The 12,583-nt window shown below is 42.9% G+C and overlaps 1 protein-coding gene across 2 annotated transcripts; it reads left to right on the top strand.

Annotated features, from left to right (window-relative positions):
- Positions 1–1,347: 1,347 nt before the first annotated feature.
- PDCD2 (programmed cell death 2) lies at positions 1,348–12,315 on the top strand. Of its 2 annotated transcripts, XM_033144233.1 has the most exons (6): positions 1,351–1,669; positions 3,798–4,040; positions 6,997–7,146; positions 8,327–8,442; positions 11,229–11,345; positions 12,090–12,315. In XM_033144233.1, exons 1-6 carry the CDS (start codon positions 1,372–1,374, stop codon positions 12,246–12,248), a joined length of 1,083 nt encoding a protein of 360 aa, XP_033000124.1. In that variant the 5' UTR covers positions 1,351–1,371; the 3' UTR covers positions 12,249–12,315. The 2 variants fall into 2 exon arrangements, with proteins under 2 accessions (XP_033000125.1, XP_033000124.1); XM_033144234.1 differs by lacking the exon at positions 11,229–11,345 and having other exon boundaries at positions 1,348–1,669.
- The last annotated feature ends 268 nt before the right edge of the window (positions 12,316–12,583 follow it).

Here is a 12,583-nt window from a genome sequence, read left to right as displayed (position 1 = left end):
AACAGTGCCAGTCCTGCAAGAGAAGTGGAAGGTATTCATAGTTACTGAATTTCATACTCTTGTGATAATGCAAATTGTTCCTTAATGTACAGTGACCATAAGTATTAACATAGTATGACATGTTCTTGCAGGGAACACCGTTCTGTTCTTGCAGGGAAGTGATCAGTACACAAACCCCAAGGTGATCAATCCCCCTTCTCTAAGGATGACCCAGCTGCAGTATAATATGTGATACTGCATGATTTAAGACTAGCATTTGCCCCAGTATCTCTATTTATCTTTGTCTTTCATACAGCTAATACATATGGCTAAAAACTAATCCTCACCTCCCAAATCTAATAGACGCAACAGTGACTATACCTGGCACCTTAATAATGTGGTCATCTGAACATACTTTGGTTTGGTCATATGTAGAATACATAGTTCCTGTACCTGGATAACTATGGAAAAGGAGATTCTATTAATTGCAGCTTTTCTTCATAACAAGCTCCACTTGCCCGAATCCTCTCTTCATAATTATTTAAAGGTACCCGCCTCTGCCTGTTAGGCAAATTTGCTTTTGCATAAAGCTGGTGAAAGCGGAGCTGTGTAAAACCTGGTGGCCCACTTCTCCCTACCCAGTTCTGGGGTTTATCCCAGGTCTCACCCCTACCTAGCTAGGTCACACTGCCCATGCTCTGCACCCTCATTGAATGCTTTTATCTGGCTGAAATGTGTCCTTGACCAATGGCAATGCTTCTTGCTTTCTTGGATGGAGTATGGTGTGTGTATCATCTGCAACACAACCCACCCTACAAAGTTGCGTCCATGGCTTCCCTTCAAGTTTGCCTCAGGCTGCCCACACGCGTTGCTTTTTGCCTTGCCCACAACTGGCATGTGGCTCTCAGAGACCCTTGAGGTTAGGGGCAGGGAGAGTTCCCTGACATTAAAAAAAAAACAACCCCGATTCAGTATTAGGATTCGGAGTAAAAACCAGGCAAGCCCAGAGCCAGCTCGCCTTCTGGGTGTGGAAGGGGGCAGGAATTCAGTTCGATTGTACTCCAGCTAGGATTCTGACCCCTTTATTTTCAGGCGGTGGGGGTTGAAGCCGCCTCACTTCTTTGTCACCACCAGAGGGTTTTCAGAATCTGGTCCAATTGGGAAGGAAACCACCCCCCTGCCCGCCACTTCAAACAAGGACTTTGCGATCGACTGTCCCGCAGGGGTGGGAGGCGCCGTTTTGGGAAAGAACCGTCTCCAGCCAAACCCCCGCAGGTGCCTCTGCTCTCCAACGGAGGCGCTGTTGTTTCCCCCACGCCAGGCGGACTCCATTGCCGCTGGCTTCCACCGCCTCGGCCTCCTTCATTCGAGCTCGGCCGGGAAGGAGACGTCATGGCCTCGCGGCGGGTCGAGCTGGGCTTCGCGGAGGAGGCGGCGGAGGCCTGGCGGCTGCGCAGCGAGCAATTCCCTTGCAAAGTGGGCGGCAGGCCGGCGTGGCTGGGGGAGGCGGGCTTGCCGGGCCCCGCCGAGCTGCAGTGCGGCGCGTGCGGGGAGCCGCGCGCCTTCCTGCTGCAGCTCTACGCGCCTCGGCCAGGCCGGCCCGACGCCTTCCACAGGAGCCTCTTCCTCTTCGGCTGCCGCCGGCCCGCCTGCTACCGCCTCGCCGGCCCCTCCCCGGGCAGCCTGAGAGGTGAGGAGCGCGGGGCCTCGTGTCCTCTGGAGGGCCCTTTGTCGGGTCTGCTGTGGGCCTAAAGGCATGCATGAGGCAGATGCTGGAAGTCCTAAATCTCTCCCCCCACACACACACCTTAAACGCAGCGGGGCAAGTTAGGATTGCAGCTGATGCCCTCAAGGCCCGACTGGGGAACCTGCGGTTGTCAGCAGCCCCGGCCAGCATGGCCAATGGTTAGGGGTGATAGGAGTTATTGGATGGACCGGCTGTTTCCCTATCCCTGGACTTTTTGTTGTTTGTGCCTATCAAAATTTGGGTCCTTCTATTGAGGAAGACAGAACGTTGCCCTAGCCCAGTCGTTCCCAATCTATTTTTGGGCCATGCCCCACCTAAGCACCTCTGAAATCCTGACCCCCCCCCCCACGACATATAATTATTATTATTCAAAAAGTGAACTCCTATTCACGTGGAGGAAGCCCCATCTAGGTTGTATCATATACAGGTGATGGCAGTGGCTTCCCTGGGTTTCAGACAGGGGTCTTCTTACCCATTTCAAATAAAAATGCAGCTTTCTTTGCCCAGCTCCCTGCTACTGAGCTCCCTGTGTAGGAGTTTGCTTATTTAAGGCATCTTTAGTCCTACCACTTGTCATGATACAGATGTGTGGTAACATCTGCATTGGCTCACATCCTGTGCACCCCGATTCATATTTGTCAGGTGTATGCTTACAGGTTTGCTTCTGCCTTGTGACACATCTGGTAAAGAGATGGGATGTAAATATTTCCACTAAAGAAATGCAAGTGTATCTTAGGTACACAGCTAAAAATGTAATTTTATTTATTTCTACTATTTATAGACGGCTATTCACCATAGATGTTCACAAGGCAGTCTACACAACAGTCAGTAAAACAATCCATCAATCAAAATAAATCAGTGTTTAAAACAAATAAAAAAGCACAGGTAAAATTCAGTAAATAGGCATAATACAACTTACTTAAATAGAATGCTGTGAAGGAGTTATAAAACTGGAAGTCCAAAATTAATAAACAAGGCCAGCTCATAACTTTATAATAGAATTTGAAGATGTCGGGGGGGGGGGGGAGAGACTTGTCAGTGGCTTCAATCTTGTGCTCAGGAACATGTCATGTTCGCCCCACTAAAATCCATAGTATCTTTGTGTGAGTAACACACAGCATAGAAATGATGAACGGATACCGTGTATGTCATTTGGTAGTTTTCTTAAAAATTAAGGGAGTCAGGCAATCTTTTTTTCCACCAACAACCTATGTTAGCAGTTATATATCAGATGTGACTGTTTCTTCCCTTTCCTTAAAGTGCTTCCCTTGTAGATGCATTAGAGAGCATCTCAGAGCACCATAAATCGCCATGTTTGAACTAAATGTGAAAATAAAATAATAATAATTATTAATATCCCACCCATCTGGCTGGGTTTCCCCAGCCACTCTGGGCTGCTTCCAACAAAATGTTAAAATACAATAATCTATTAAATATTAAAAGCTTCCCTAAAAAAACTGGTGAAGTCGAGCTAAGGAAAGGGAGGTATTATCTGGTACATCTTGGCTGGCTTTGATTTTGACAAGAACAGCCCTTTTAAAATGCGAGACATCAACCAACCTCTGAGATCCTAAACTGGCAATGTTTGCCTTGCTCTTGATACAGTACTTTCATGGCAAAACTGGTCTGTTGAACGGAGCAATTAAAGCATCAAAAATGGATTTAAGAAAACATTAGCAGCAGTGTGAGTCTTACCTCAGATGGTGGCTAAAGATTTTTCAGTTTGTATTCCAACTGAAATGTGTGGTACTGTTAAACTAGAATTGAAGCATGTGCCAATTTAGTTTGACACTACTGAGAAGTGAATTTTCTCTCAGATTATATACATGCCGTGCATGCTGTTATACCACACTCAAATGCTGTCAAATAAATATTATAAAATTAGTGGATCTCTCCGTCCCCTAAGGATCTTTGGATCCTCTGGAATAAGAGGTCTCTCCTCCGGTAAAGATTAAGGAGAAGTTTAGCAACTTGTATAGTTTCTGACATAGCAAGGTCAGAGAGAGCAAACAAAAAGTATATATCCATACTGTTGCTTTCAAATAGTTAATAATTTATTTCTATTTTCAAGTTTTTAGGAATCAATTACCAAGGAAGAATGACACTTACTCTTATGATCCACCACGGGAAGAGCCACCCCACGAAGAGCCGATTTGTGCAAATCTACAGCTAAAATGTGGAACGAAGCTGTGCCGAGTCTGTGGGTGTTTGGGAAGCAAAACATGCTCCAAATGCCACAAGGCTCATTACTGTAGCAAAGACCATCAAGTTAAGGACTGGAAAGCAGGGCATAAGCTTTCATGCTTGCAGTCTGGTAAGCAATTTGAAACCCTAGAAATTTGCACTGATTTAGAGGAGGGTTTCCATCAGTTGAAGATCGGCTTTGATTACTTCAGAATTAAGCAGTCCAAGAAGAATTGTTATAATTGGGGAGAGTAGGGGAGGTGCAATCACAATGTTTCAGGGTAGAGGGAGGTATGGTATGAATGGTGGGGCAGGCCGGGGAAGGGGCACATGGCCCAGGCAGTTAGTGACTGTAATAATAATAATAATAATAATAATAAACCCTTATTGTCACTACACCACCTGTGTGCAGTGAAATTAAATGAGCCCCCCTCCCCCACACACATACACTCAGTCTTGTTCGCACTCTGTGTGCTTGTCGGAAGTCAATTGCACCACTTATTTTTTCCCCATTCAGCAGCCCAACAGTCCACGGATAAAAACTGTTCCTTAACCTGTTGGTGCGGCTGACTATACTTCTGTATCTCCTGCCCGAAGGTAGGAGATTAAAGAGGTGCTGGTCAGGGTGTGAGTCATCCCTGAGAATTTTCCTCGCTCTCCTGAGGCAGTGGTCTTCTGAGATGTCATCTACCGGTAGTGAACTCGGGACAGCCCATGATATCATGTGCTATATTCACCACCCTCTGTAGGGACTTCCTGTCTGTGGCTGTCAAACCAGCATACCACACTGTAATACAGTATGAAAGGACACTTTCTATTGTGGACCGATAGAAAGAGATCATCAATTTTTGTTTGACATTGTCCTTATGCAAGACCCTAAGGAAATGGAGTCTGTCGGGCCTTCCTAACCACCTGGGTTGTATGATTTTCCAAGTGAGGTCTTCACTAAGGTAAACTCCCAGGAATTTGAAGGAAGAGACTCTCTCTACACAGCCCCCCCCCCCCAATATAGGGCTAGTTCCCCTTTCTTCCTCCAAAAGTCCAACACCATCTCCTTTGTCTTACTGATATTTAGGTGCATGTTTTTCTCTAGGCGCCATGTCGAGACTTTTTGAACCTCCTCCCTATACGCTGATTCATCTCCACCTTTAATTAGACCCATTATGGTGGTATCATCTGCAAACTTAATAATTACAGTGGATGGATTGGATGAAATACAGTCAAATGATACAACGAGTACAGGCAGGGGCTCAGCACGCATCCCTGTGGGGTGCCAGTGCTGAGCTTCAGAGGTAGATGTAACAGGTACCATAACCAGCCCGTCCCCCAACCAGAGGCATTGCAGTAATCCTGTTAGCCAGCCCTTGGGTCTGCAGCTGCTGTTTCTGAATGCCAGGTTGGCTTTGAGTAAGACCTCCCACATTCTATTCTGGATGAGGAGGATGATCTGGTCTGTATTACTGGTACCTGGGTGACTGAGCAAGGTGTGGTTGGTCTTATCCAGCTGTGTCCAACTGAGTGTTTGGAGCAGCACCAGGGCAGACCTGAGGGTCAGGGAGGAGGTATTGTTGTGATCTATAGAAATTAGCTCTTTCCAGGCTCTCTGTCCATTGGGCGGTGGGAGAGCTAGAGGGCACGTTCTTGGCATTGGGCAACTGGGACAGATTTGGCATTCTGCTGGTTTACCATCCACCTGGCTCCACAGCAGTCTGCCTGCCTAAGCTGACAGAGCTAGTCTCAGATGGTGTTCAAGGCTCGCAGACTGCTGGTTTTGGGGGATTTCAACATCCATGAGGAGGTGAATGGCTCTACGGTGGCTCAGGGCTTTATAGCGACCATGGAGCTGTTCCAATATGTTACTGGCCCAACCATGCTCAGGACCTTGTGAAGAGGGTTATCTGAAAATGGAGGATATTGGCATCGGTCTCTGGTCATGGTCCAATCATTTCCTGTTGAGATTTAGGCTTTTAGCACCTTTTTTCTCTGCAGAATCAGGGTATCTATTAGGATAGTCTGCCCTTGGCGGCTGATGAATCCAATGTATTTTTAATTTTTTTGGCTGATATAACTGGCGCTCATATCAAAGCCCTGGCCAACCTCTGGAATATCCTAATGGAGTGGACCATTGACATGATTGCCCTTCGGCACCCTCTCCCACTTTTTGGAGCCCATTTGGCTTCCTGGTACAGTGGAACTTTGGTTTTCGAATGCGCCTCAGAAGTCGAATGGCTTCCGAGGCGTGTTTCCTCAATGGAATTTACTGACCGCCCATTGCACCTTGGTTGTCAAACGTTTTGGAAGTCGAACGGTCTTACTATGTTCAACAACCGAGGTACCACTGTATACTCCATAGCTTAGGATGAGGAAACAAGCTGGGAGACAGCTCAAACGCAAGTGGAGGAAAACTCCAGTCAAATGCAATCAAACGCTAGTGAGGCCTCATCATCAAGCCTACCAAATGGCAGTGAAGGCAGAAAAGAAGGTATACTTTGCTGCCTCCATTGCATCCTCATTGTGTCATCCAACAGAGCTTTCCTGGGTAGTGCAAGGCCTTTTACAGTCTGGCCTGAAGAAGGTGACACAGTCATCGTCATCATCATAGTAGTAGTTATTCACCTAGGAATTCTAAAACATATCCTCTATTATATTTAGAAATTTTGGCCAAAATAGTTTATACATATTTTCTGGCGCTGCTGCAAATGCCATTTTTGGTCTTTGACATCTCCAGCAGCACAAGTTTCTGTTTTTTAGCAAAGCTGCAGTGTCTCACTTTGTACATTTCTTTAAAATGCTGTTTGTCTCTGTGAGCAGAATGACATAGAAACTCTACAGTAATGCTGGAGGTGTTACTGTTGAATTTTGGGACATTTCTGCTTCTAGAGACAAGCAGGATTTTAAAGAAATTGAAAAATTGAAACACTGCAGCTTTGCATAAAAAATAGTGCCTTCTGCTCTGGCTTTATTCTGCTGGCCATTTCATTCTATATTTGTCTTTGTTCTCTGCTAGTTTTAAAGTTCGACTAATATACAATACAAAATAGAATGGGGGGAAAATAACCAAAATAATTTGGGTTCTTGTTTTGTAGGTGAGCTGGATGTTGTTATTCCAGATCATAAATTTCTTTTCCCCGAGTACGAAATTGTGATAGAGCCTGAAGAAACTGACTCCTCCAATGTCAGTGAAACAGAAGAGGAAGATCAGGACAAAAAAGAATTGACATCTGCGGCCAATACAGGTAAGTAGTATGAATAAATTTCATTGCTGCAAGACCTATTTTTAAATTATACTACAGTTGTATCTTGGAATTCGAACGGAATCCATTCTGGAAGTCCATTTGACTTCCAAAGCGTTCGAAAACGAAAGCACAGCTTCTGTTTGGCTGCAGGAAGTTCCTGCAGCTAATCGGAAGTCACAGAAGCCCAATTGGACATTTGGCTTCCAAAAGAATGTTTGAAAACAGGAACAGTCACTTCCGGGTTTCAATCATTTGGGAGCCAAAACGTTTGAGAACTAGGCTGTTCGAAAACCAAGGTACGACTGTTTATGTCCCTGTAGATGGTGCTGAACTCTCGATCTTCCATCAGCTCTAACCAGCATGGCCAATGATAAAAGATGTTTGGATCTTTAGTCCCAACAAAATCTTCAGGGCCACAGATTAACCACCCCTGCTTTTACATAAAATGCTATACAGTGGTACCTCTAGTTGCGGACTTAATCCGTTTCGGGGTGCCATTCACACCCCAAAAAGTCTGCAACTAGAGTGCCTCTTCCGCGCATGTGTGTGGCGCGATCGAGCGTTTCTGCGCATGCACAAAGCATGCAGATTGCTTTTGCTCATGCGTGTGTGGCAAACCCGGAAGTAAACACTTCTGGGTTTGCCGTGTTTGTAAGCTGAAAGTCCGTAACAAGAGCGGAACGCAACTAGAGGTACCACTGTACGCCTGTAGCACAGAATTGAAAATAATTCAGGTCAAAAGAACAGAAGATTTGTGAACATGAGAAATTTCTCTATATTGAAATATCACTGTGCTCCATGTAAATAAGTCTCCAAGTTAGTATGTCCTAAAATTTGATTGAATTCAGTTTTGTTTTTCTGCATCTAGTCATCAGGAAAAGTTTGACAAACAAAGGAATGCATAGTATAAAAGTTACACAGATTAACAATAAACAAAATGTACACAAACTTGAAAAAGATTACATGAAAAGCATAATCTCCCTGGCAAGACACAGCCTTTTAAAATACTTCACAAAAAGGAGTATTTTAAACAAGTTACACTATGAAAATCAAACTCCTTATCTTAACATACTTTGTTCTAACTTGTCATGCAAACCTTCTGAAGATTTTAATTTTGTTTATTAAAACTATAGTATTGCTGATTTTAACACTATAACATTTTAATCTGTTTGGGTTTTAGATGAAGCACCAGATTATCTAGATGAGACAACATTGGAAGCTATGGCAAAACATGAAACCCAAGATGACAAGATTTTTCAGAAATTTAAAGAGAAAATTTCTTCAGAACCAGAACAGGTCTTGAAAAGCATTTTTTCTGTAGCTCCCTCTATTTTTTAAATATGAGTACAATAGTAATGCCTGTTCTTCAGTTGTTACTTAGCTATAATCCTGCTTAATTTTCTAACCACTAGATCTTCACACCACTAAATAGGGGAATTAGGTAGTGGCACTGCTTAGGGTGGCTACCCAACTTACAGGATAAAATTGGCAGAAGTGGAGAGCTGGCCCATGAGCTGGGCACGAGAATAGCTCTCTCCTGCTGTTATATATAGCATATCCAACTAGTTCTTTTTGTAATTAAATTATGTGCTGTGTGATGAAGTACTTCCGTTTGTGTCCCACCATTCAGCTTCATTGAATGATCCCAGTTCTAGTATCACGAGAGATGGAGAAAGATGTCTTGAATCAGTTCTTACACACTGCATGTTTTACACCATATCATGTTCCCTCACCCTACTCATTTTTTCTAAATTAAAGAGCCAACTCTGTAACTTTTCTTTATACAGTGGTACCTCTGGTTACGAACTTAATTTGTTCCGGAGGTCCCTTCTTAAGCTGAAACTGTTCTTATCCTGAGGCGCGCTTTCGCTAATGGGGCTTCCCGCTGTGCGCGCACCTCCAGCATGCAATTTCTGTTCGTATCCTGGGGCAAAGTTTGCAACCAGGAGCAGCTACGTCCGGGTTAGCGGACCTCATAACCAGAAGTGTTCGTAACCAGAGGTACCACGGTGGTGGAACTGCTATACAGTGGTACCTCTGGTTACATACGCTCCAGGTTACATACTCCGCTAACCCAGAAATAACGCTTCAGGTTAAGAACTTTGCTTCAGGATAAGAACAGAAATCGTGCTCTGGCGGTGCAGCGGGAGGTCCCATTAGCTAAAGTGGTGCTTCAGGTTAAGAACAGTTTCAGGTTAAGAACAGACCTTCGGAACGAATTAAGTACTTAACCAGAGGTAGCACTGTAGTTCTCTGACCATTTTTGGTTACTGCTTTCTGCATCACTTCCAGTTGTACAATTATTAATAATCATCATCTTACATATCTCCTTTTTCTGTCAGGAAAGCCTGACAGGGGCATATGTGTGCTTCCCAATACCTTTTTGAGATGCAACAGCCAGAACTGTATGGTACTCAAAATGTGGTTGCAGCCAGATTTCTAGAAAGGCATTATGATATTAGATTTGTTTTCAGAATTTCTTTCCTAAGGCTCCCTACCATGGTATTTGCTTTTTATTTATTTTTTTACAGCTGCCACACACATTTTCATTGAGCTACCTACCATGATACCTTTCCTGGTCAGTCACTGTCAGCTCACAACACATCATCAGTGTAAAGTAAGGATTTTTTTTGTTCTAGTGTTCATCATTGTACACCAAACCACATTTGCCACTTTATTTCCCATTCATCTGGTTTGGAGATCTTTTTCAAGCTGTTCAATCCCTTTTTGTTCTTACCAACCGGAATACAGTGGTACCTCGGGTTAAGAACTTATTTTGTTCTGGAAGTCCGTTCTTAACCTGAAACTGTTCTTAACCTGAAGCACCACTTTAGCTAATGGGGCCTCCCGCTGCTGCTGCGCCGCCAGAGCACAATCTCTGTTCTTACCCTAAAGCAAAGTTTTTAACCTGAAGCATTATTTCTGGGTTAGCGGAGTATGTAACCTGAGGTACCACTAATTTGGTGTCAGCAAGCATAGCCACTTCACTGCCCCTGAAAAATTATGAACAGGCACAGGTTCCAACTTTGATCCTTCTGGCAGTTCCCTCACTGTGAGAAGCAAAGTTACAGGGAACCAGGCAGAGGACCTTCTTGGTAGTGACGCCCTCCCATCAGATGTCAAGGAAATAAGCAACTATCTTACTTTTAAGACATCTGAAGGCAGCCCTGTTTAGGGAAGTTTTTAATGTCTGATGTTTTAATGTGTTTTTAATCTTTTGTTGGAAGCCGCTCAGTGGCTGGGGAAACCCAGCCAGATGGGTATGTATGTATGTATGTATAAATTTATTTATTTACCGCATTTGACCTCACTTCTTACATCCCTTTATTATGCAACCTGTTGCTTATTCCTTCTGCTACCCTTTCTTTAACTACTTATTGATCCAAAAGAGGACCTGTCCTCTTATCCTATGGCTGCTAAGGGACGTTACATAATTTTATTAGAAGATCAGCAATTTCACATTTCATTTAGAACCTTTGACTAGAAACCATTCAGACCTTGTGATTTTTAATTTCTTGAGAAGGTCTAGAAGTTCACCTCGTCACTAGTTGCCTCTGTCCTAAGTCTTCGACAGCGAAGACACATTAATTAACTTTTCAGCAATCTCCTTAAAAACCCTTGTTATTATTGGTTCAGTTGCCTCCATAGCTGGTTGCCTGTATTTGACATATTTATACTTTAATCAGTGGTTTCAGTGGTATGCTTCCTTTTTATCTCTTACTGTTTTGTAAGGATGTTTTTATTTGAGTAAGACTTCTGTTTTCTGAAGGAAGTCTCTGATTCTTAGCATCCTGAAATAAAGCAAGGATTGGTTCTAGAGGTTGTAGAGCAAACAGCTAACATGACTGCCATGGAGGCACAAGATTTGAGTGGGGTGACCAGCAGCACAGCATTGTTCCACAGGAGGGATGACATATATTTCATTTTCGTTTATAACCTTTTGCCCCCCAGTTCAGAGAAGTTAAATTGCACTTACTGGCATTGTAAGCTTTAATTCAGGTTTCATTAATGTTAAAGGGACTGAAGTCTTGGGGCCTTTCCAAGTAATTTAAAACTCCATCTGTGATCTCTCTTAATCTCAGATTATCAGATACTGTAGAGGTGGAGAAGGCCCACTCTGGATTTCTGCAGAAAACATTCCTCAGGAGACGGACATCCCCAACTGTTTATGTGGTAGTAAAAGAGTATTTGAATTCCAGGTATGGAAATCTGGTTAAATTGTCTGTAATAAGTGTGTGTGTGTGTAATATAATATAACATAATTAATATAATATAATTATAAATTATATATATTATATATAAAAGCAGCAGAGAATTTTAGGAATGAATTCTTAGTTCTACTTAAATTTTCTTTCAATCCTTGCTAAGGTCTCTGTAGCCTGAATTGTGGGAAGTCAGGAGTTCAATGATACACATTTTTGGAACTATAGTCTACTTAGATTAAAAATAGGTTGTTGACTAGAACAGTGTTTTTCAACCACTGTTCTGCGGCACACTAGTGTGCCGCGAGATGTTGCCTGGTGTGCCGTGGGAAAAATTGAAAAATTACTTTATATATAGGCACAGAGTTAAATTTTTTAACATTTTCTAATGGTGGTGTGCCTCGTGATTTTTTTCATGAAACAAGTGTGCCTTTGCCCAAAAAAGGTTGAAAAACACTGGACTAGAACATAGTCAAGTACTAAATAAACTTTTTAGGGCAGGTCATTGCTGCAAATTTTCTACAGATTTTGCCTGGTGCTATTTCTCTCTCAGATTTGAATGGTGCTATTTCTCTCTCCCCCCCCCCCAACTAATTCTGTTCCTTTTGTGGGGGCTGGAAGCTAAGATTTGAAGACTATACTGTAAAGAATTGATCACTTTGCCTTCTAAACTATGTAGTGCAGAAAAAGTACTATGTAGGTTAAAAGGTATCTTAACATTTCTGTTGTGTTTTGTTTAAGATTATGCCGCAACTTCTGAATCACCTAAAAGTTGACAGCCTTGGAGAAAGCATCGACTGGGGAACACTAGCTATTTATACGTGTGCCGACAGCTGTAATAGAGGCAACCACTATACTGAAGAATTCGTCTGGAAGCAGGATATTTCTAGCACTATTTAATATCTACAAAATTTAAATGGCAGGACATTTAACTCCGCATCATTAAAATATGTCACTTCATAACTAATCCCGTAATTGTGTTTATTACCCTTGGGACATCTACACAAACATGAATAAAACAAAAGAAGCAAGTGCTTATCCAGTGATGAGATGACAACAGTTGCCCTTTTGTTTTAATAAAATCATTAGCTAAGGTAGCTTTATTATATTGTAGTTTAACTTTGCCATGCCTGCAGCTAGGTAAGATTTTTCAGTCATCTTATTTTTATACCTTTAATTTTAGAGCTAGACTTCTCCAAAGCATCCCTCTATGCTCAGTAAAGGAACAAACTTCC

Source organism: Lacerta agilis, chromosome 3 (genome assembly GCF_009819535.1).
Source record: "Lacerta agilis isolate rLacAgi1 chromosome 3, rLacAgi1.pri, whole genome shotgun sequence".
In the NCBI taxonomy this organism is placed as follows: domain Eukaryota; kingdom Metazoa; phylum Chordata; class Lepidosauria; order Squamata; family Lacertidae; genus Lacerta; species Lacerta agilis.
Note: the sequence above shows the minus strand (reverse complement) of the source record. Positions and strands in the feature narration are given on the sequence as shown.

What these genes read in the sequence shown, in the direction of transcription:
- PDCD2 (XM_033144233.1), top strand. Translation starts at nt 1,372, where the DNA reads ATGGCCTCGCGGCGGGTCGAGCTGGGCTTCGCGGAGGAGGCGGCGGAG. An exon ending in CTCCCCGGGCAGCCTGAGAG is followed by an intron (nt 1,670 to 3,797) that starts GTGAGGAGCGCG and finishes TCTATTTTCAAG; the next exon opens with TTTTTAGGAATCAATTACCA. An exon ending in GACATCTGCGGCCAATACAG is followed by an intron (nt 7,147 to 8,326) that starts GTAAGTAGTATG and finishes TTTGGGTTTTAG; the next exon opens with ATGAAGCACCAGATTATCTA.